Source organism: Phascolarctos cinereus, unplaced genomic scaffold, assembly GCF_003287225.1.
Source record: "Phascolarctos cinereus isolate Bilbo 61053 unplaced genomic scaffold, phaCin_HiC Scaffold_726;HRSCAF=1367, whole genome shotgun sequence".
Taxonomy (NCBI): Eukaryota; Metazoa; Chordata; class Mammalia; order Diprotodontia; family Phascolarctidae; genus Phascolarctos; species Phascolarctos cinereus.
In genome coordinates this window covers 413,295,057-413,316,941 of record NW_027556098.1, presented here as the reverse complement: position 1 = coordinate 413,316,941, position 21,885 = coordinate 413,295,057, and the positions used below count along the sequence as shown (strand labels likewise).

Genomic DNA, 21,885 nt, shown 5'->3' with positions numbered 1-21,885 from the left:
CATTGTTCCATCCACTGTGACCGATGATACTATCTCTTCCTAAACAAGAAAACCAACCCCCCCCCACACACACAATTGTCTTTGGTGTTTTTCCCAACCTTAGCTCATTCTAAGCTTTAGGACTTCTGGTATTATTCTTTTAGAACCAAGACATACTTCTGTATTCATCTTGCGTTTCCCATACTTGCCCCCTTCTTATGTACATGTCTTTTTAAAATTGGTTGGTTGAAACAGAAATCATATGATTATCTCGATAAGATGCATAAAATGCCTTTGACCAAATACAACACTCATTCCTATTAAAAACACTAGAGAACATAGGAATAAATGGAGCTTAACTTAAAATACTAAATAATATTTATTTAAAACCATCAGCTGCATTATCTGTAATGGGGATAAGCTGGAAGCCTTCTCATTACAATCAGGGGTGAGGCAAAGATGCCCATTATCACCTCTATCATTCAGTATTGTACTAGAAATGTTAGCTATAGCAATAAGAGAAGAAAAAGAAATTGAAGGAATTAGACTAGGCAATAAGTAAACAAAACTATCACTCTTTGCAAATGATATGATGTTATACTTAAAAAATCCTAGAGAATCAACTAAAAAACTACTTGAAATAGATAACAACTTTAGCAAGCTACAGGATACAAAATAAACCCACATAAATCATCAGCAAGAGTCCAACAGCAAGAGATAGAAAGAGAAATTCCATTTAAAATAACTGTAGACAATATAAAATACTTGGGAGTCTACCTGCCAAGACAAACTCAGGAACTATGTGAACACAACTACAAAACACTTTTCACACAAATAAAGTCAGGTCTAAGCAATTGGAAAAATATTAATTGCTCATGGATAGGCCAAGCCAATATATTAAAATAACAATTATATATAAATAAATATAAAAATGACAATTCTACATAAATTAGTCTATTTATTCAGTGCCATACTGATCAAACTATCAAAAATTATTTTATAGAGCTAGAAAAATAATAACAAAATTCATCTGGAAGAACAAAAGGTCAAGGATATCAAGAGAATCAATGAAAAAAATATGAAGGAAGGTGGACTAGGCACATCAGATCTCAAACTGTATTATACAGTAGTAAGTATCAAAACAACCTGGTACTAGCTAAGAAACAGAGTGATGGATCAGTGGGATAGATTAGGTACACATTACATTATAGTGAATTACCATAGTAATCTAGTATATAACAAACCCAAAGATCCAAGCTTTTGGAACAAAACCTCATTATTTGACAAAAACTGCAAAACAATATGGCAGAAACTAGGTATAGATCAACATCTCACACAATATACTAAGATAAGCTCAAAATGGGTACGTGATTTTACACATAAAGGGTGATACTATAAACAATTTAGGAGAGCATGGAGTAGTTTATTTGTCAGATCTATGGATAAGGGAAGAATTTAGGATCAAAGAAAATATAAAGAGCATTACAAAATGTAAAATAGATCATTTTGATCATATAAAATTAAAAAAGTTTTTGCACAAACAAAACCGAAGCAACCAAAATTGAAGAAAGCAGAAAACCATGGACAAAAATCGCAATGAGTATCTCTGATAAAGGGTTCATTTCCCAAATATATGGAAAATCGAGTCAAATTTATAAAAATACAATTGATAAATGGTCAAAATACATGAACAGGTAGTTTTCAGACAAAGAAATCAAAGCTATCTAAAATCATATTTAAAATGCTCTAAATCACTATTGATTAGAGAAATGCAAATTAAAACAACTCTGAGGTACCACCTCACACCTATCGGATTGGCTAATATGACAAAAAAGGAAAATGATGGATATTGAAGGAGATGTGGGAAAACTGGGACACTAATGCACTATTGATGAAGATGTGAACTGATCCAACCATTCTGGAGAGCAATTTGGAACTATGCCCAAAGGGCTATAAAATTGTGCATACTCTTTGATTCAGCAATACCACGTCCAGGGGGGCCATCTCCAGTCATCCTGATCTATATCTTGCCATTGGGCCCAGAAGGCTCTGGAGGAGAAAGCGAGGCTGATGATTTTGCATAGCCCTCCCTCACTTAAATCCAATTTACTTGCTAGTCATGGCATCACCTCCTGATGTCATGATCTTTTAGAATGAAGGACAAACAACAATCTGTGAGTAGTTCAAGCTGCCCCACTGGGGACCCACTGTTCTTTCCTTTCCTTCCCTTCCTTTCCCTTCTGTTTCTTCCTTCCTCTCCTTCTGTCCACATAGGGTATAATAGTCTTACCTTTGGGTGCTCTGCCCAAAGGAACATAAATTTAGATCCCTGAAACCTTGGAAGATATCTCAGGGTTTATTGACTAGATTTCTTTCTTAAGGACCATGCCTTAAATCCAAATCACTGTGGCTCTCACTGATTGCCCAGCAATACGTACTAGCCCAAGCTCCACCCTGCTCATTGTTTGGGCTCTGGTGGCTCAGAGTGCATAGCAACTGTTTCTGTTTTGGCCAGAAAGCCTAAGGGTCTTCCCCTCACAGATGGCTTTTTTTTTTGACTACATAAAAGAGGCCACTCTTTGCCTCATTTCTTACCTAGCCTTAATCACTGAATGGGGGCTTTGCCCCAGTCAAACTGAGACCTAGGAAGGACCTTAACTTAAAAAGACCAAGGTCTCCCACTGCATCTGGGGCCATCTCCAGTCATCCTGATTTACGCCTTGCCATTGGATTCAGATGGCTCTGGAGGAGAAAGTGAGCATAGTGACTTTTCATAGCTTTCTCTCACTTAAACGCAATTCACTTGCAAGTCATGACATCACCTTCCTGATGCTGCCCCTGAAGCATACTTTTTTAAAAAGTTGGTGGACTTCTAGGTGGTGCAGTGGATAGAGCACTGGCCTTAAAGTCAGGAGGAGCTGAGTTCAAATCTGGCCTCAGACCAGACGCTTGACACTTACTAGCTGTGCGACCCTGGGCAAGTCACTTAACCCCAATTGCCTAAAAAAAAATTTTGGTTAGTGAGTTACTTGGGCATCCATAAAGTTCTTTTTAGCCAACATTCCTTTTTCTTCCTTATCAGACTTGGAATCAATAGATTATTTAAATAGGTCAGTTCAGAGTTACTGGAATTGCACTGAGGGTTTTTTTTTTAAATGTCTCATTGATGCTTTTTAAAAAAATTGTCTTTCCCTTCCCAAGAGCTCCCAGAACTACTCCTAGAACATTTCCTTGAAACAAAGAAAAAACACTGTAGCTCAATTTAGTAACATAGTAACTGTGCCCAACCACACGTGCAAATTTCCATACCTCTGGTCCTAGGCCCTTCTACAGAGGTAAGAAGCATGTTTCATCATTTTTAACAGTTGTATGGTATAGCTCAGAGTAGGACTGTTTCCCTGAGGACCCATAGTCCTCTGCTTCTCTACCAAGAGAAGGGAAGTATGTTCCATCATTCTCAACCATAGGGCGGTACATCTCCGGGGACGATGCGGTACAGCTGGAAGGGTGTGTCTTAAAGTGGAAAGTGCTCTGGTTCTGTCTAGTTAGAGGATCTGAATTCAAACCCCATCTCTGACACTCAATATCTGTGTGACCAACGGGCAAGTCACATCACCAGTTTGGGCCTCATCTTATGTGTCAGAGTTTCTTCATCTGTAAAATGAAGGAACTGGGTTGTCGATGGCCTCTGACGTCCCTCCCAGCTCTAGAACGATGATCTATGCGTTCTCTGGATCAAGACGGTCATTGCCCACTTAAAGGATTTGTTACTCGCCCCCCAACGTAAAGATGTTGGGCTGGTTCCTACACAGGTAGTTTTTCTGTTCCAGAAACATCTGTCCATTATAGAGGCACTGGAGGAGGAAAGACAGATAGGTGGGCACCACTGTGTCCTAAAGGTGTGGTTGAGATTGTCTACTGATAGTGTGACCCCAGCTTTGGCCACGAGATGGTGCTCTGAGCCTGTTCCTCCAGCCTCACCAGACCGGGGCTGGTCTGCCTCTCTGAACTTGGCTGGAGAAGGGCTCCCTGACCCTGATCAACACCTGCCCAGGTTTTCCTGGGAGCAACTTAGGGCTTAACATTTAAAATCCTTATCATGGAACACTTCCCAACCGTATAACAACAACTAACATTTCGAGAGGACCCTGTGGTCTGCCAGGCTTTTTACCTAGGTCACCTTATTGGAAAGATAGTGTGTCGTGGTGGAGAGAGGGCAGGGCTAAGTCAGGAAGACACAGGTTCAAATCTCACCTCTGACACTTACCAGCTGTGTGACTGTGGACAAATCTTCAAGCCTCACTCTTCTCACCTGTCAAAATCAGCAGGTTGGACCCAATGACCTCTAAGTCTCCTTCCAGCCTTGAATCCCAGACCCTATAACCCTCACAACAGCCCTGTAAGTGCTGTTATTATCTACATCTTACAAACGAGGAAATAAAGACCTAGAGAGATGAGGTAATTGGCCCAGGTTCTTAGTACTACATTTTAGGGAAACTGGAGTGAGATCAGATAAGGGTCTGTCAATGAATAAACATTTCCTAAGCCCTTATTATGTGCCAAGTACTGGGCTAAGCACTCAGTCTAGCAGGGAAGACAATATGCAGACAACTATGTAGAGGCAAGCTATAAAAATGGTGAATTGGAGAGAATCACCAGCAAGGACAGGGAGGGCACTGAAAACTGTGCCACATAGGAGGTCATTGTGCACCCTGGGGAAGAGAAGACTTACAGAGGAAGTTGGAGAAATTCCAATACATTTCCAGTATCACGTTGGAGAGGAGGAGCAGATTGTTTGGTTTTGTACCGAGGACACACAACCAGAAGCAATGAGGGGATGTTTTTGTTGTTGTTGTCGAGTTGTTTCAGTCATGTCATGATGACCCTATCAGGGGGTCTCTTGGTAGAGATACTGGAGTACAGCTCATTTTACAGATGAGGAAATTGAGGCAAACAGAGTGAAATGACTTGCCCAGGGTCACACAGTTAGTGTCTGAGGTTGGATTTGAACTCAGGAAGATGATGCCAGGCCCAGAGCTCTATCCACTGCACCACCTAGCTACCCTGGGTGTAAGTTACAGGGAGGAAAATTTTAGATCGGTGGAGGGGAAAACTTCCTAAACATTGGAGCCACCCAGAAGGGGACCCAGGCTGCCTCAGGAGACACAGGGTCCCCATCACTGGAGCTGTTTAATTATAGGGTATGCGGTTACCCCCAGGACTGTAGAGGGGATTTTAAATCAGATTTGGGTTGCCCTCAGTGGTCCTTTCCATCTCTGAAAACCCAATTTAAAGTACGGTGGCTCTGACATTCCCAGCTCGAAGGGCCCTCCCAGCTCTAACATTCCATGTTTTAAAGTCCTTCCCAGCTCTGACATTCCATGTTCTATGAGTCTCTCCCAGCCCTGACATTCTGTGTTTCTCCCATTTTACAGAGAAGGAAAATGAGAATTATCTCAACAATCTCCTTTTATGGAGACAAAGGGCTTTCAGAGTAGAAGGATGGGTGCAGGGTAGTTGAAAGAGCCTCGTGGTAGATGCCAGGAGACCTATGCTCTCGGCTTGGCTTTTTCCTGCCTGGCAGAACGAGCTAGTCTCTCCACTTCAGTTCTCCCCATGTAAAAGGAGAGGTCATACTAGACTGTCTCTAAGGGCCTTTGTAGCTTGGACACTGGGAAACTGAGAAATGGAACTAGGCTTTGAGCAAGGTCTCATAAATTCCAGTATCTAGCGTTTTTTTAAAAAGTAAGTAATTTCTCATTTGAACTTCATTTGTATCACTGCAAATTCTTTTCTTAGAGATCTATAAGGAGCTAATGTAAGGACTAGATGAAAGAATGAATGCCAAAGCACATTTTCTATGTCTATATTTATATCTCTAGATATCTCCAGACATGCACTCTAGCCATGCCCAGACATTTCCAAAGGCCCTTCCCTAGGGCCTTAATCCACACAGTTTCAGAACTCCTACCTTGGAATGAAGCTGTCCTGATTGGTGAGTAAGTAGAAAGCTCCCATAACCCACTAGGCCTATCCAACTGACCTCAGGCCAGGCAATGCTCCATATACCATCCCACTGTCTACACTGGCCATATTCTCACCACCCATCCTGTCATCCCCTTTCCATGCTATACCACCCACCTCTTGCTCTGGGAACCGTCATCAAATCAAAGCGAATAGCATTGATAAAACTCGTCTTCCTACGTTCAAATCTGGCCTCAACCACTTCCTAGGTGACCCTGGGCAAGTCACTTAACTTTGTTGACCTCAGTTTCCTCATCTGTAAAATGAGCTGGAGAAGGAAATAGCAATCCACTCCAGGATCTTTGCCAAGAAAATCCCAAATGGGATCACGGAGAGTTGGACAGCATCATGTGCCAGGCCCTTTACAAATATTCTCTCATTTGATCCTCACAACGACTCTGTTGTTATTGCTTTAATACTACAGTTGAGGAAACTGAGGTGAAGTGACTTGTCCAAGGTTACATAGCAAGTACGTGTCCAAGGCTGGAATGGAACTCGAGGCTTGCTGATTCCAGGCCCAGGGCTTTATCCACTCAGCCACCAGATGCCTCTAACTTGAAGAGAATTTGTACTATTGGGTATCTGACTGGGGCCACAGATAATAGAAAGTGCATTGCTCTTACTACATGGAATGAGCGTTAAGTTTAAATAAGACAAAAGCAAGCCCTAGAGAGAATTCACTACCCGGGATAGAAGGTGATCAATTCAGTCAGAAGCTGCCAAAAGGCCAAGGATGATGAGGACGTGATTGAGAGACCATTAGTAATGCCGGAGGGAGTGGTTTCTACTGAATGGTGGGGTCGTTAGAAGAGAGTGAGAGGAGAGAAAGTGGAGAAAGCTTTCTCAAGGAATTTAGCCATCTAGGGAAAGAGAGATTATGTGGTGACAGCTAGTGCAGGTGATCGAGTCAAGCAAGGGATTTTTCAGAATGGTGGAGACGTGGGCTTATTGGCAGCAGGGAAGAGGCCAGTAGCCAGGAAGAGACAGAAGATAAGAGATTGAGTGAGGCTGATAGAGGGGCACTTGGCTGGGGAGACGGGAGGAAATGGGCTGAAGGATGTATGTGGAGGAGTTGGCCAGCATGTGGGCTCGCCCCTGAAACTGGAGTGAAAGAGACAGAAGATGATGATGGCACCCAGGAAACTGGGACTGAAGTTCAGAGGGGACCAGTTATTTGTTCAGTGAGACGTCACCCCACTAGAAAGGAGAGGACCTCAAGAAGGCAAGGGATTGCCCAGCCAGGGTCACCTGAGTATCCAGAGCAGAGCTGGAGTGAGAACTTGTCTCCTCATCCCAAGATCGGAGTTCCTTTTACCAGCCCGTGAATGAGCATTTCTCATGTGCTACTGTGGGCATACATGGTGCCAGGCTGGGCTGAGAAAATGAAGATTTCGATGACGTCCCCCGACCTCTGGAGGTACTCACAGTCTAGCACGGGTGCTAGTTGATACTCGACTAGTCTCTGAATGATTGGATGGATAACTTTTGTAAATGCTTGCTATGTGTTAAGTCCTGGAAATACAAGCCTTGAATTGAGGCCATCTCTGTACTCCAGTAGAGAGAGGTAGGGAAGAGGTGGCCAGGGAAGGGTGTTTTGGTCTGGAAAGTAACAGAGATGGTGAGATAGGCCATAGGGGAGGTCAATGGACACATACTCTTTCCAGGATCATTGCTTATTGTTCGATCGTTTTTTAACTTGTGCCTGATTCTTTTATGATCCCATTGGGGTTTTCTTGGCAGAGATACTGGAGTGGTTTGCCATTTCCTTCTCCAGCTCATTTGACAGAAGAGGAAACTGAGGCAAACAAGGTTAAGTGACTTATCCAGGGTCACACAGCTAGCAAGTGTGTGAGGCCCATTTGAACTCAGGAAGGTGGGTCTTCCTAACTCCAGGCTGGGTGCTCTATGCACTATGGTGCCCCCTAGCTGTTCTAGCTTCCTTTTTTGTATAATATGGAAAAACAGAGACTTCTTTGATGCAAGGACTTTCACTATCAGTAATAGCTTTCTAAGACTCTGTTCTATTCTCTGCAACATCCTTCCTGTTATTTCCTGCGGCAAACAACCAGATTCCTGTGATAGTCTCCTAATAATAGAGTATTTTATAGAGTATTTTAAGGTTTGCAAAGCACTTTACAAATACCTACCCAAAGATGGGTGGTAGGTGTTTTCACAATCCCTATTTCACAGTTGAGGAGACTGAAGCAGGGACAGGTGAAGTGACTCGCCCAGGGTCACACATCTAGGACGTGTCTGAGGCTGGATTTGAACTCAGGACTTCCTGACTTCAAGTTCAGCGCTCTTTCCACTGTGCTCCCTAGCTGCTTATTTCTCTCCACTCGTTTCCAGCCCTTCCCTTCACCTCCTTCTCTCAGCAAACACAATTTCCATGAAATCCAAGTCACAGTGGCTGTAGCCTACTGGTCCCCAGAATGTTCTTCCTTTTTTTCTCAAGGACTTCAACACCTGCCTTATCACTTTCCTCTTCCCCAACTCTTGCCCTTAGACTAGGGGCCTTTAAAATCCACACAGACCCTCCCTCAAATTCCTCAGCCTCACAATTGCTTGGTCTTCTCATGTCTCCCGATCTACTTTCTTCTCAAACGTATCTTGCTTACATTTCTTTTTGAAGGGGAGAGCCAGTGGTTAAATACCAGAACATTCCTGCAGCCTTCTACTCAAACTCGTAGTTCAGGACCTTATCACCTCCTACTCCCTGCTAACTGGTCTTCCTGCCTTGAGTCTCTCCCCACTCCAGTTCATCCGAGGTGAATTTCCTTAAATGCAGATGTGACCATTTGACTCCCCTATCCAACCATACCCAGAGGCTCTCTATTGCCTTTAGGATAAAATATAAAACTCTTAGCATTTAAAGCCCTAGCCCTCTTGGTCTCAACCTACCTTTCCAGACTCATTTTACATTATTCACCCCCCACCAAATCTGCAATCCAGCCAATCCTGGCCTTCTCTATGCACCACACTTATTGTACTTCATCTCTAGTCTCCAAGCCTTTGCACTGGCCTTGACCCTGACCCATGCCTGGGACATTGTGTCTCCTCACCCTGGCCTTGGAGTTCTCCTCTTCCTCTACGATGCCGCTTAAGGCACCATCTTCTGCTTGAAGCCTTCCCTGATTGCCCCAACTTGCAGCACTCTCCTTCCCAAACTATTTTATATTTAACTATATCGCACATATATATATATATATATTACTTCCTTATTTATGTTGCATGTATGTTCATGCATGCTGAGGAGGGATTGTTTTGTTGCTTGTACTTGTATCCCAGCGCCAACGGCAGTGCCAGGTACATAGCAAGTGCTTAATAAATGCGTGCCGCCCCTGTGCTGAAAATGAAGTCACTTGTTCTCTCGGAACGAAAACACACACATACACTCCCTCCCCTCCCCTCCCCCCTCTTACGCATGTGCGAGGGGAGGGGGCGGAGTCGCGACGCCGAGGGGGCGGGGCCGGCGCGGTCCTCCAGGGCCCCTCTGCCCACCCCGTTCTCGCTGCTTCTCCGGCTCCGGGGGCCGCTCTCTCCCGCTCCTCCGGCGTCTCGCTGGTTCTCGTCGGGTCGGTTTGGCTCCGGGAGGAGGCGGTGAGTGCGCGCGCCGGCTACGGGGGCCTGCGGGGGATCTGCGGGGCCGCCCGCCCTGCCCTGCCCCGACCCGGCCTGGCCCGGCCCGGCCCAGCCGCCCCTCAGCCTCCCCTGGCGGTGCCGGGGCCTGCAGGGCCTGAGGCCGCCCCCTCCTCTCCAGGGGACCCTCCCCCCCTTAGGGGACCCTCCTCATCTGTAGGGGACCCTCCCCCCTCTGTAGAGGACCCTCCCTCCCCCCCTTTAGGAGACCCTCCCCCCTCTTTAGGAGACCCTTTCCCATGTGTAGGGGACCCTCCCTTCCCCCTCTTTAGGAGATCCTTCCCCATCTGTAGGGGACCCTCCCCCTGTAGGGGACCCTCCCACCTCTTTAGGAGACCTTTCCCCATCTCTAGGGGATCCTACCCTCTCTGTAGGGCACCCTCCCTATCTGTAGGAGACCCTCCTGCTCTGTAGGGGACCCTTTCCAATTTAGAGGGGCCCCATATATTGGGGATCCTTTCCCATCTATAAGGCATCTTCCTCCATCTGCAGGAGATCCCCCATTTAGAGGGACCATTCTCATCTGTAAGAGACCGTCCCCTGCATGTTGGGGGTACGACCCCTCATCTCCCTGTTGTGGGAGACCCCCATCTCTAGGCAACCCTCTTTATATGGAGCCCCATCCCATCTCTAGAGACTGTCTCCCCACTGGAGGGGACTCTCCAAGAAAAGTTTCCCTTGACTCTAGAGGACCCTCTCCCATTTAGAGGGGAGTCTCCCCTAAGGGAGGGGGTCTCCTGGCCATCCACCCCCTCCTGCTGTATGGGAGCCCTTCCTTTGGTGGGATATGGGGGGAGTCTGAATGCTTGGGGTGAAGGTTAGATTTCACAAGGATGGGGTGAGAGGAGAGGAGATGGGACATGGGGGCCGCAGCTGTTAATCTGAAGAAGTTCTGGGGGCCTTAGTGGGCTCTAAGTCACTCTTAGATGGAAACCAAGAGACATTTGGGACAAAGAGAGCAGACCTCGCACCCAGCACTCAGGAGGTGCTGATCTGTCCCAGCCCCAGAGCGAGCTGTGCTGGCTGTCCCGGGGACCCTCTGCCTCTATGAAGGAGGCCATGGATGAGCTGGAGAGCATCCTGAGAAGGGCGCTGAATGGTGGGGAGGTGCCAGGGCACTGCCAGTTGTGGAGGGTTCTCTCCCTCCCAGAGGGGCTTCGAGCAGAGGCTGAATGACCATCGGGGGCGGCGTTATGGAAGGGATTTCTTTTCCGGTATAGGTTGAGCTTGGGAAGGAGGATGGAACAAGCATTTATAGAGCACCTACTGTGTGCGAGGCACTGTCCTCACCTCACAACAACTCTGGGGAGGGAGGGGTTGTTATCCTCACTGAGGAAACTGAGGCAAGCAAGGTGAGGTGACTTGCCCAGGGTCACACAACTAGCAAGTGTCTGAGGCCGCATTTGAACTTGAATTTTTCCGTACTGTGCCGCCCCTAGCTGCTTCTACTTCTGTTTCTTCAGGCTGCAGTGCTCTTATGTGGCATGGCCTTGGGTCCTTGCTGTGGTCACCGTGCTCTGGGCACCCTTTTCTCTGTTGGAGGAAGAAGGGCTGATAGAATACAGGCTAGTGGAGGTGGCAAGGGGCCCCGGGGCGGGACGATGGTCCAGAGCCAGCCAGGGCTGCTCTCGTCCTCGAGGGCAGAAGCGAGACCAAGTAGAGAAGGACCCTGTGTACTCAGTGGCTCTCTGGAGATGTGCTGCCACTGCTGCTTGGCCTCATCCAGCCTCTCTCCCCATCCAGGCCTGATGCTCCCAGGTCCCCTCCTCTGAGGGCCCAACGTCCCCAGGGCCTGGCTATGGCCTGTGCCCACGCCCATGGCCCCTGGGCACTGGTGGCCCTTGTGGCAGTGGCCCAGCTGTGGCTGCTGGCCCCGCGGGTCCGGGCAGGCGACTGCAAGGGCCAGAGACAGGTACTGCGGGAGGCCCCGGGCTACGTGTCCGATGGGGCTGGAAACTACAGCGTCAACGGGAACTGCGAGTGGCTGATCGAGGGTGAGTGTGGCAGGCAGGGCCTGCACCACGGCAGGAGGGAGATGAGGGAGACTCGGGGGGTCCTGGGGCGGCGAGGTGAGCGTGAGCCCCGGCTTGTCTCCCCAGCCCCCAGCTCCCGGCACCGCATCCTCCTGGATTTCCTGTTCCTGGACACGGAGTGCACCTATGACTACCTCTTTGTGTATGACGGGGACTCGCCTCGCGGACCCCTGCTAGCCAGCCTCAGCGGCAGCACCCGCCCCCCACGCATTGAGGCCTCCTCTGGCAAGGTGAGCTTCTGCCTGCTTGGTCTGGTCCCTGTGCCCCACCTGCCCCCCTCCCCTGCCTGGTCTCTCTCCCTTGCCTGTCCCCCTCCCCATCCTGGCCCCCTTCCCCCACCTGACCCCCCTCCCCCACCTGGCCCTCCTCTCCCCTGTCTGCCCCCCCTCCATCCTGGCCCACCTCCCCGTCCTGGCCCCCCTCTCCCACCTGACCCCCCTCCCTCCTGGCCTCCCCTTCCTCCGCCTGGCCCTCTCCTGGCCCTCCTCTCCTCTATTTGGCCCCCCACTTCCCTACCTGGCCCCCCTGCTCTGCCTAGCTCCCCTCCCCAGCCTGGCCCCCCACTTCCTGGCCCCCTTTCCCCAGCCTGGCCCTCCTCTCCCCCTCCTGGCCACCCTTCCCTGCCTGCCCCTCCTTCCCTTGCTGGCCCCTTTCCCTGCTTGGTCTCCCTCTCCTTCCTGGCCCCCCTCTTCCTCTCCTGGCTACCCACTCCCCCACCTGACCCCCTCCTGGCCCTCCTCTCCCCCTCCTGGCCACCTTCCCCCTCTTGGCCCCTCCTTCCCTGCCTGGCCCCCTCCTGGCCCTCTTCTCCTCTATTTGCCCCCCTACTTCCCTACCTAGCCCCTCCTCTGCCTAGCTCCCCTCCCCCACCTGCCCTCCCTCCCCTTCCTGGCCCCCTCCCCTGCCCCACCTCCTCGCAGGGCGCCAGCTCCTTCCCAGCTCTGGCTCTTCTCGCCCCTGGCAGATGCTGCTTCACCTCTTCTCTGATGCCAACTACAACCTTTTGGGCTTCAACGCCTCGTTCTCCTTCTCGCTGTGCCCTGGCAGCTGTTCAGGCCGGGGCCTGTGTGATCCCTCGGGCCTGTGCACCTGTGAGCAGGGCTGGGGCGGCCCTGCCTGTGACCGCCAGGATTGCTCCACCTACTGCCGGGAGCATGGCACGTGTGCCTCGGTGAGGACCCCGGACTCCTCTGTGCCCGAGCTGCGGTCCTCGAACCTGGCTTGCTGTGTCCACCTTGAGTTGACGGTTCCCCCACACCCGTCTTGCCTTGCTCTTGGTCCCTGACTTGGGCTGTCTGGCCCCCAGCTGCCTCATCCTCTGACCTCAGTCTCCCCTCCAGGAGGCAGGCCCGTGCCGCTGTGAGCCCGGGTTCGTGGGCCGTGCCTGTGACCTGCGGCTGTGGGAGAACCAGGGGGCTGGCTGGTGGCACAATGTGAGCGCTGAGGATGCCGCCTTCCCGGCCCGCATCGGGGCCGCTGGCGCCTTCCTCTCACCTCCGGGGCTGCTCGCTGTCTTTGGAGGTGCGGGCAGGGCCTGGGGAGTGGTAGGCAGGGCAAGGGCAGGGGTGCCCAACCTGGCCTCTGTGTCCAATCTGGCTTTCTGCCCCTCTCTTCCCTCCCAGGTCAGGACCTGAACTCAGCGCTGGGCGATCTCGTTCTGTACAACTTCTCTGTGAACGCCTGGGAGCGGTGGGACCTGAGCCCGGGGCCGGTGAGGACCCTGAGTGGGCGTGCTCCCCTGCCCTGCCCACGCCTGCCCTCGCTCTCTCCTCTCTCTGTGTGCCCTTTGCCTCTGCCCACCCCAGTCTCTTTTCCCCAGATCTCCCTGCCTGCTTACCCCTGTTCTTCCACGTGGGCCCTGTCTCTGAGGCTGGACCTTGTCTCCCCACCAGGCTGCCCGTCATTCCCATGTGGCCGTGGCCTGGGCTGGCTCCCTGGTGCTTATGGGAGGGGAGCTGGCTGACGGCTCTCTGACCAGTGACGTGTGGGCCTTCACCCCGCAAGCAGGGGGCCGCTGGGAGCTGCTGGCTCCCCCCTCCTCAGGGCCTCCAGGCCTGGCCGGACATGCTGCTGCCCTGGTGGACGACTCCTGGCTGTACATCTTTGGGGGTCGCACGCAGCATGACCTCTTCTCTTCGAGCCTCTTCCGTTTCCGCCTAGAGGGACCTGGGGGGGGCCGAGGCCACTGGGAGGAGGTCCGGCCAGCGGGCGGCCGGCCCCCAGCTGCCACTGGTCATTCCATGATCTTCCACCCGCCATCTCGGGCTCTGCTCGTCTATGGGGGCCACAGGCCTTCCACGGCCCGGTGAGTGGCCTAGGGTGGCGCCCCCTCTTCCACCCTCTCAGCCCCCCAGGCATCCACTCAAGACCCCACCTGCTTGTCCCAACTCTCTTCACCCTCTAGGTTCTCTGTCCGAGTGAATTCTACCGAGCTTTTTCATGTGGACCTGCGGGTGTGGACCTCCCTGCGTGGCCGGGACGGTCAGCGGGGACCCCGGGAGCGAGCCTTCCACACGGCCAGTGTTCTTGGGAACTATATGGTGGTCTATGGTGAGGGCATCCCCCAAGCCTCCAGTATTCGGGCTTGTAGCTGGCCTGGGTGCTCCCCCAGTGACTGTCTCCCCCGCTTCTCAAGCCCTTCTTGCCTAATTCCCTCCAGGGGTGCCTGACCCCTCCCCATCCTCTCCAGGTGTGCCTGACCCCTCCCCCCATTCCCTCCAGGTGTGCCTGACCCCTCCCCATTCCCTCCAGGTGTGCCTGACCCCTCCCCATCCTCTCCAGGTGTGCCTGACCCCTCCCACTCTTTCCAGGTGTGCCCTCTCCCTTATGTACCTGACTGCCCCCCAGATGTGCCTCATCTCTCTTCCTCCACCTTGGTTCTCAGGTGGCAACGTGCACACTCACTACCAGGAGGAGAAGTGTTATGAGGATGGCATCTTCTTCTACCATCTTGGCTGCCACCAGTGGGTGTCAGGAGCTGAGCTGGCCCCTCCAGGGACCCCTGAAGGTAGCCAGTGCTTCTCAGTCCCTCTCCCCACTCAGTCTCCTTCAGGAAGCCTCAGTCTGATCCCACTCCCACCCTCTACCCCACATTCTCTGTCCTGACTCCGTGCTGAGGACCCAGGCCTGAGGGCTCCCTGGAGGTGGTGGCTGGGGCCCAGCCTTGGAGGATGGGGTGAGGGACAACTCCTGACCTTCCCCTTCTCTCTTGTCCCCCCAGGCCGAGCTGCACCCCCTGGGGGCCGGTACTCCCATGTGGCAGCTGTGCTGGGGGGCAGTGTCCTGCTGGTGGCTGGCGGGTACAGTGGGCGGCCCCGAGGGGACCTGATGGCTTACAAGGTGCCCCCCTTCGTGTTCCAGGCACCAGCCCCGGATGTGAGCTCCTGTGGGGGATGGAGAATGGGCACGGCTGTGGGGGGGAGGAGGTGGGGATGGTGGCTGTAGAAATTAGTCCCGGAGGGTCGCCTTGGCCAGGTCTGAGCCAGAGCCAGGGGTCACACAGATGGTGGGTGGGGGCCGTGGCAAAGCCGTGGGACAGTGGGGTAAGGGGTTAAGGCAGGTCCTGGGGGGATATGGGGGATTGGGGCTGCTGTGGAAGGGGTGGGGGTTTGAGGGGGGGATGATGGGGCTCCTGGGAGGAGCCTGGGCTGAGATGCAGGCCCAAGGCTTAGCCCTCCGCTTCCTCCCTGTCCCATCCCACCACCATCAGTACCATCTGGATTACTGCTCCATGTACACAGAGCACAGTGTCTGTGCCAGGGACCCCGAGTGCAGCTGGTGCCAAGGAGCCTGCCAGGCTGCCCCGCCCCCGGGGAGTCCCCCTGGAGCTGTGAGTGACCCCAATGCCCTTTTGCTGTGATTCTGCATCCCCTCACTTCCCTGCATGCCTGGAGCCTTTCTCCAATGCCAGCAGCCAGGCCCTGACGCCCTCCTTTCCCTCCCTTCAGTGCCCGGCAGCTGGCTGCCTAGGCCTGGCCCGCCTTCTGGGTGACTGCCAGGCCTGCCTGGCATTCAGTGGTGCCGTACCCCCGCCTCGTGGGCCTGGGGCCCTGGGCTGGTGCGTCCACAATGAGAGCTGCCTCCCCCGGCCTGGTGAGTGATGAGTGTGGCTGCCCCTTATCTCCGGGGAGCCTCATCCAGGAGGGGTGGTGGGCTTGGCTTCCCTCCCCTGGTGTGAGTCAGCAAGTCCTGTGTCCACCAGGCAGCGGTGCCCAGTGGGTGTGGGAAATGAAGGGAGAGGACAAAGGGTTGGGGGGCTGGGGGGAAGAGGAAGAGAGGTCTGGGAGGGCGTGAGGGGGCATCTGGCTGACCGTCCTCCCTTGGCTTCCATTCCTCCCTTCAGAGCAGGCTCGATGCCGAGGGGAGCAGATTTCTGGCACCGTGGGCTGGTGGGGGGCAGCCCCTGTCTTTGTCACAACTCTCGATGCCTGTGTTACTCAGAGTTTCTTGCCTGGCCTACACCTACTCACCTTCCAGCAGCCCCCCAATGCCTCCCAGCCTGACAAGGTCAGGGGCCACAGTGGGATGGGGGGTTGGCCCAAGCCCATCCTGGGCACATCCAAAGCCCTCTTCCTCCCTCTGCCTATGGGGGCAGATCCCTAAGGCCCTGCTGGTTCTGAGAGCAAACACCACAGGGATTCTGGGCTTGGGAGGTGAGAGGGCTCCCCTTGGGGCGCTCACTGCTGCGGACGTTCATTGCCGGCCTCTCTCCTTTGTGCCTGGCAGGTGTCAATCGTCCGTAGCACAACCATCACTCTGTCACAGACGTCCAACACGGAGACAGATGTGTCCCTCGTCTACCGGGGCTTCATCCACCCTTTGTTGCCTGGGGGACCTGGTGGCTCAGGTGCTGACGATGTCATTGTGTGGGCCCGGGCCCAGAGGTTGAGGGTCCTGGCGCGGATGGCCCGGGGACCCGATAGTCAGCACATGGTGAGGATGGCGGGCAGCTTGGAGTGGGGAGGGGGCCCGAAGGAGGCTGGTGGGAGGTCTGAGATGATCCGCCAGAGCTGGGGTGTCTCTGTGGCTTTAGTTGGGGACCCTGGGAGGGGATGAGGGGGTGCTGTTTGAGGGAGTTGAGGCAGGTGGTGCTAGAAGTGTCTGCTTGAGGAAGTGGGGGGACATGGGCCTGAGGGAAGGGGTTCTTAGGTGAGAGGGGGGGCTCCAAAAGGAAACAGTCCCAACATGATGACCAGCTGAATCCCAGGTCGCTCCTCCATCTTGGAGAGCCCTAGATCCCAGGGGCCGGTGGCAAGAGAACATGGACCCAGCCACCAGCTGCTCCCAGTGCTTGGGTCCAGTCACAATCTGCCCAGGTCCTTGTCAGGAGGAAGCCCCCTCTCCCCCTCAGCCCATGGGGGCGAGCCGTGCCGGCTATGGCTCACGGCTGGCCCAGCTTCCTGGGAGCCGAATGCTGCCTTCACACAATCGCTCCCATTGTGAGTGACTGAGGAACATTGTAGAGTGGTCTGGGAGTGGGTAAGGGCCTCGCCCACAGACGTGCATCAAGGAGCCTGGCCTGCATGTGCTCCCACTGCTCCTGGCCGAGCTCCTGGAGCTGCGCGGGGTCGGCCCTGGGCAGAGGGCCCAAAGGCACAGAGTGGTCATGGGGACCACGCCTCAGCTCTGGCCCAGGGCTTCTGAGGAGAGGGCCGCGGTGGGCTGGGGTCATGGGGAGCGGTAGTGCTGTCAGAGTGCCCGAAAGAAGAGGGGCTGACATGTTCTAGGCTAGGAGTCTAGGGAGGGGAGTGGGATGTGGCAGGGGCCATGCTGGGGATAAGTAGGGAGTGTCAGAGTCTGCAGCAGGGGAGGTGTGGACATCAGTCAGGGGCCGGACAGCCATTTGGGAAGGCCTGGGGGATAAGGGGGCTAGTGGCAGGTCTGAATCTTTCTCACAGGCTTTCTTCCTTGTCTTCCAATCACCACTAGGAGGAAGTGGGGCGCTGGGTAGCCCAGCAGGATAAGGAGATACGGAGGCTCCAGCGCCCTGGCTCGGCCCGCCTCTTCCCCCTCCCTGGCCGGGGCCACAAATACGCAGTGGAGATCCAGGGTCAGCTGAATAGCTCCGCAGGCTCCGGGAACAGTGAGCTCACCCTGCTGTGGGACCGGACCGGCGTGCCTGGGGGCAGCGTGAGTGCTCGGCCTCGGCCTCCCCTGCCCCGCCCCCAAGGCCTGACGGGTCAGCCTGCTGACCTCTGGCTGTCCCCTTCCCCCCAGGAGATCTCCTTCTTCTTCCTGGAGCCCTTCCGCTCGTCAGCTTGTACCTCCTATACCTCCTGTCTGGGCTGCCTGGCAGACCAGGGCTGCGGCTGGTGCCCGCTCAGCGCTTCCTGCCTCCTTCGCCAAGATGGTGCACGCTGTAGCGGGGGCGGGGCCCTGCTGGTGCTGGCCCCAGCCCTCTGCCCACTCTGTGAGGAGCACCGTGACTGCCACGCCTGTGCCCAGGTTCTGATGGGCACTGCGGGGCTGGGAGGCACGGCAGAGGTGCAGCTGTGGATCCTACGGAAGGAAGAGCTTGCTGATGGAGGACCGATGGGGGGGCTCCCCATCCCTGGGGGGTAAAGGGGGGTGGGACAGGCTATGCCAGACGGTCTTTGAGAGCTTCTCCTTTGACTTATCAGGATTCTGTAAGACAGAAAAGATGAGAGGGGGGATGGAGGCCTGGGGGGAAAGGGCAGAGGACCTAGGGACCATGGGGCAGGCAGGGCTTGGATGGGAGGGGGTGGCATTCTAGGCAGAAACACTGGAGTGGAAAAAAACTGGCGAGCGTGAAGACTAGGCCAGGTGTGGTGGATGTGGGGGAGGGAGCAAGGGGAAGGCCAGAAGCCAGAGTTTTTGACCCTCCCTGCCTCCTTTTTTTCCCTCCCTCTCTCCTTCCTTCCCTCATCCCTCCCTCTCTTCTCCCCCCCCTCCCCCCCCAGGATCCTTTCTGTGAGTGGCAGCAGAGTCTGAGCCGGAAGGGAGATGCCACATGCAGCCGCCGGGGCCGGGCTGGGTCAGCTGTGAGGAGCCCCTCCAACTGCCCCCCACTCTGTAACCAGTGAGGCCTGGCCCAGGGGCCCTGGGGGGGGATGGGCTGGCTCCATGAAAGGGGCAGAGGAAGAGGGGGCAAAGCACCTGACTGGGCGGGCTGGGGCTGGCCGGATCCTGGCTCTGACCCCTGGCTCCCCCTTGCAGGCGACACTCCTGTGAGACATGCCTGGCCAACTCCAGCCAGTGCGCCTGGTGCCAGTCTACGCAGACCTGCTTTCTCTTTGCTGCCTACCTTGCCCGCTATCCTCATGGGGGCTGCAGGGGCTGGGATGACAGGTGGGCAGGATCACATCAGAGACTGAGGGGACAGGGGAGAGGATGGGGGTGGGAAGTTGGGAGGCCCGGTCGTTAGGGCCCTGGACCTGGGGTCAGCAAGACCTGAGTTCGAATGTTTCTTCAGACACGGACTAGCTGCGTGACCCTAGGCAGGTCACTTCTGTGTGCCTCAGTTTCCTTGTATGTGAAACCCTGCTTCCCAGGGTTGTTACTTGGCTCAGACGAGATACTTGCAAAGTGGTTTGCAAACCTTAGGGTACTTTATCATTGCTGGTGCTGGGGGGAATGGGAGCATGGGTGAGAGTTGGAGGACTGGGAGGCGGGGTCTTCCCTGCTGACAGATGCTCCCTTCCTGGCCCAGTGTCCACTCGGAGCCACGATGTATGAGCTGTGCGCGTTTCCTTTCCTGCCACGATTGCCTGCAGAGCCATGAGTGTGGCTGGTGTGGGAATGAGGACAACCCGACCCTGGGCAGGTGAGGGCGAGGCCAGGGCAGAGGGCTGGGGGGAGGAGCGGGGGCCTCTGGGCACGGGCTCGGGGCTGCCATTTTGTTTCTCCGCCCCCCTCCCCCATCACATTCTCACTCTCTCATCCCTTTGTTTCTCCTCTCACTCACTGTCTCCCTGTGTTTTATCCCTCTCCCTTCTTGCCCCATTTCTTCCTTTCCCCCTTTTCTCTCTCCCTTTGCTCTGCCCTTCTCTGGTCCTAATTCCTAGGTGTCTCCCAGGAGACTTCTCAGGACCAATGGGAGGCAGTCCCTGCTCCCTGGGAGCCGGGGAGGGGCTGCCTCCAGGGCTTCCCGCCCGCTGGTCATATGCGCAGTGCCCAGATGTGGATGAGTGCCGCCTGGGCCTGGCACGGTGCCACCTGCTGGCATCCTGCCTGAACACACCAGTCAGCTACGAATGTCATTGTGGGCATGGTTACCATGGTGATGGGGTCACCCACTGCAACCAGACGTGAGAAGGGGTGGGGGTTGCTGTGGTGGGAGAGGAGATGGTACCTGGAAGGCAGAGATTGCACCTTTGGTTGGGGCTGCCTGTGAAGATTTGGGTCTCCAAAAAGATGATTCTGTAGTCATGGGTCACAAGTTGGGATGGGGTTACTGTGGAGACAAGGGTCACCCATTGAAATGGGGTTACCGGGGAGACAGGGGTCACCCATGGGAATGAGGTTACCGGGGAGACGAGGGTCACCCATTGAAATGGGGTTACTGGGGAGACAGGGGTCACCCATGGGAATGGAGTTACCATGGAGACAGGGGTCACTGTGAGATTGCCATGGAGAACTGGGTCATCAGTTGGAAGTGTGTTAACAGTAGAGATGGATCCAAGGTGTTGTGTGGTCACTGTGGCGATGGTGGGCATTAGCCTCTAAGCATGTGAAGGCAAGGATCAGGAGCCCAGGCTGTGCCTGCTCATCCGACCCCTCTTCCCTCCCCCATTGATGTCCTAGGTGCCTGGAGGACTGTGGCCATGGCACATGTAGTGGCCCCCCTGACTTCACCTGTGTGTGCGACCTGGGCTGGACCTCAGATCCCCCCTTGCCCACACCTGCCCCTGGGCCTCCTGCCCCTCTCTGCTCCCGAGACTGTGGTTGTAACTTCCATAGCTACTGCTACACCCGGGGGCCCGGCATCTGTGACGAGTGTCAGGGTAAGGAGGAGCTCCCCCAAAGGCAGTCATGGGGGAAGGTCTGCTGGGCTGGGCATTAGGAGCCCCAGGCCTCTTCTGTGGACAGTCCTTCTCTGGGCCTCAGGATTGCCAAGTGAAAGACCAGGTGTAGGATGTAGGGGATTCCCAAGGCTCCGTCCAACTCTGACTTTGAATTGTTCTGGCTAATAAACCCTGAAATGAGCCCCCGGCTGGGGGCAAGGTGAGCTGTTGTTCCATAGAACCTCAGAAAGTCCTATCTGGGAGGGCCCTAGAACAGGGGGTGTCAGGGCTGGGAGGGGCCTCGGAACAGAGAATGTCAGAGCTGGGAGAGGCCTTAGAACAGGGGGTGTCAGGGCTGGGAGGGGCCTTAGAACAGGGGGTGTCAGGGCTGGGAGGGGCCTCGGAACAGAGGATGTCAGCGCTGAGAGAGGCCTTAGAACAGGGGATGTCAGGGCTGGGAGGGGCCTCGGAACAGAGAATGTCAGAGCTGAGAGAGGCCTTAGAACAGGGGATGTCAGGACTGGGAGGGGCCTCGGAACAGAGAATGTCAGAGCTGGGAGAGGCCTTAGAACAGGGGGTGTCAGGGCTGGGAGGGGCCTTAGAACAGGGGGTGTCAGGGCTGGGAGGGGCCTTGGAACAGGGGATGTCAGGGCTGGGAGGGGCCTCGGAACAGAGAATGTCAGGGCTGGGAGGGCCCTAGAACAGGGGTGTCAGGGCTGGGAGGGGCCTCGGAGCAGAGAATGTCAGGGCTGGGAGGGCCCTAGAACAGGGGTGTCAGGGCTGGGAGGGGCCTCGGAACAGAGAATGTCAGGGCTGAGAGAGGCCTTAGAACAGGGGGTGTCAGGGCTGGGAGGGGCCTTGGAACAGGGGATGTCAGGGCTGGGAGGGGCCTCGGAACAGAGAATGTCAGGGCTGGGAGGGCCCTAGAACAGGGGTGTCAGGGCTGGGAGGGGCCTCGGAACAGAGAATGTCAGGGCTGAGAGAGGCCTTAGAACAGGGGGTGTCAGGGCTGGGAGGGGCCTTGGAACAGGGGATGTCAGGGCTGGGAGGGGCCTCGGAACAGCGAATGTCAGGGCTGGGAGGGCCCTAGAACAGGGGTGTCAGGGCTGGGAGGGCCCTAGAACGGGGGTGTCAGAATTAAGTCCTTGCTAGTCTTGCTTCCTCGTCTGTTCCTCTTTCCTCGGAAATGCCCTTTGCTTTGTCCTCCTGAGACCCGGCATGTCTGGCTTGGTGGAATGCACACTGGA

The 21,885-nt window shown here is 54.6% G+C and overlaps 1 protein-coding gene across 1 annotated transcript in view; it reads left to right on the top strand.

The window, feature by feature from the left end:
- Positions 1–9,475: 9,475 nt before the first annotated feature.
- The window catches only part of MEGF8 (multiple EGF like domains 8), a 32,571-nt gene continuing 20,161 nt past the window's right edge, over positions 9,476–21,885 (top strand). Inside the window, exons 1-21 of the mRNA XM_078145883.1 lie at positions 9,476–9,603; positions 11,386–11,636; positions 11,742–11,905; positions 12,640–12,846; positions 13,016–13,196; positions 13,298–13,386; positions 13,568–13,980; positions 14,080–14,225; positions 14,560–14,682; positions 14,896–15,050; positions 15,385–15,504; positions 15,623–15,767; positions 16,018–16,181; positions 16,401–16,607; positions 17,604–17,804; positions 17,892–18,119; positions 18,596–18,714; positions 18,852–18,983; positions 19,345–19,458; positions 19,700–19,942; positions 20,439–20,638. Coding sequence (XP_078002009.1) covers positions 11,441–11,636; positions 11,742–11,905; positions 12,640–12,846; positions 13,016–13,196; positions 13,298–13,386; positions 13,568–13,980; positions 14,080–14,225; positions 14,560–14,682; positions 14,896–15,050; positions 15,385–15,504; positions 15,623–15,767; positions 16,018–16,181; positions 16,401–16,607; positions 17,604–17,804; positions 17,892–18,119; positions 18,596–18,714; positions 18,852–18,983; positions 19,345–19,458; positions 19,700–19,942; positions 20,439–20,638 — 3,547 coding nt within the window. The 5' untranslated portion in view covers positions 9,476–9,603; positions 11,386–11,440. The remainder of the gene's footprint in view (positions 9,604–11,385; positions 11,637–11,741; positions 11,906–12,639; positions 12,847–13,015; positions 13,197–13,297; positions 13,387–13,567; positions 13,981–14,079; positions 14,226–14,559; positions 14,683–14,895; positions 15,051–15,384; positions 15,505–15,622; positions 15,768–16,017; positions 16,182–16,400; positions 16,608–17,603; positions 17,805–17,891; positions 18,120–18,595; positions 18,715–18,851; positions 18,984–19,344; positions 19,459–19,699; positions 19,943–20,438; positions 20,639–21,885) is intronic.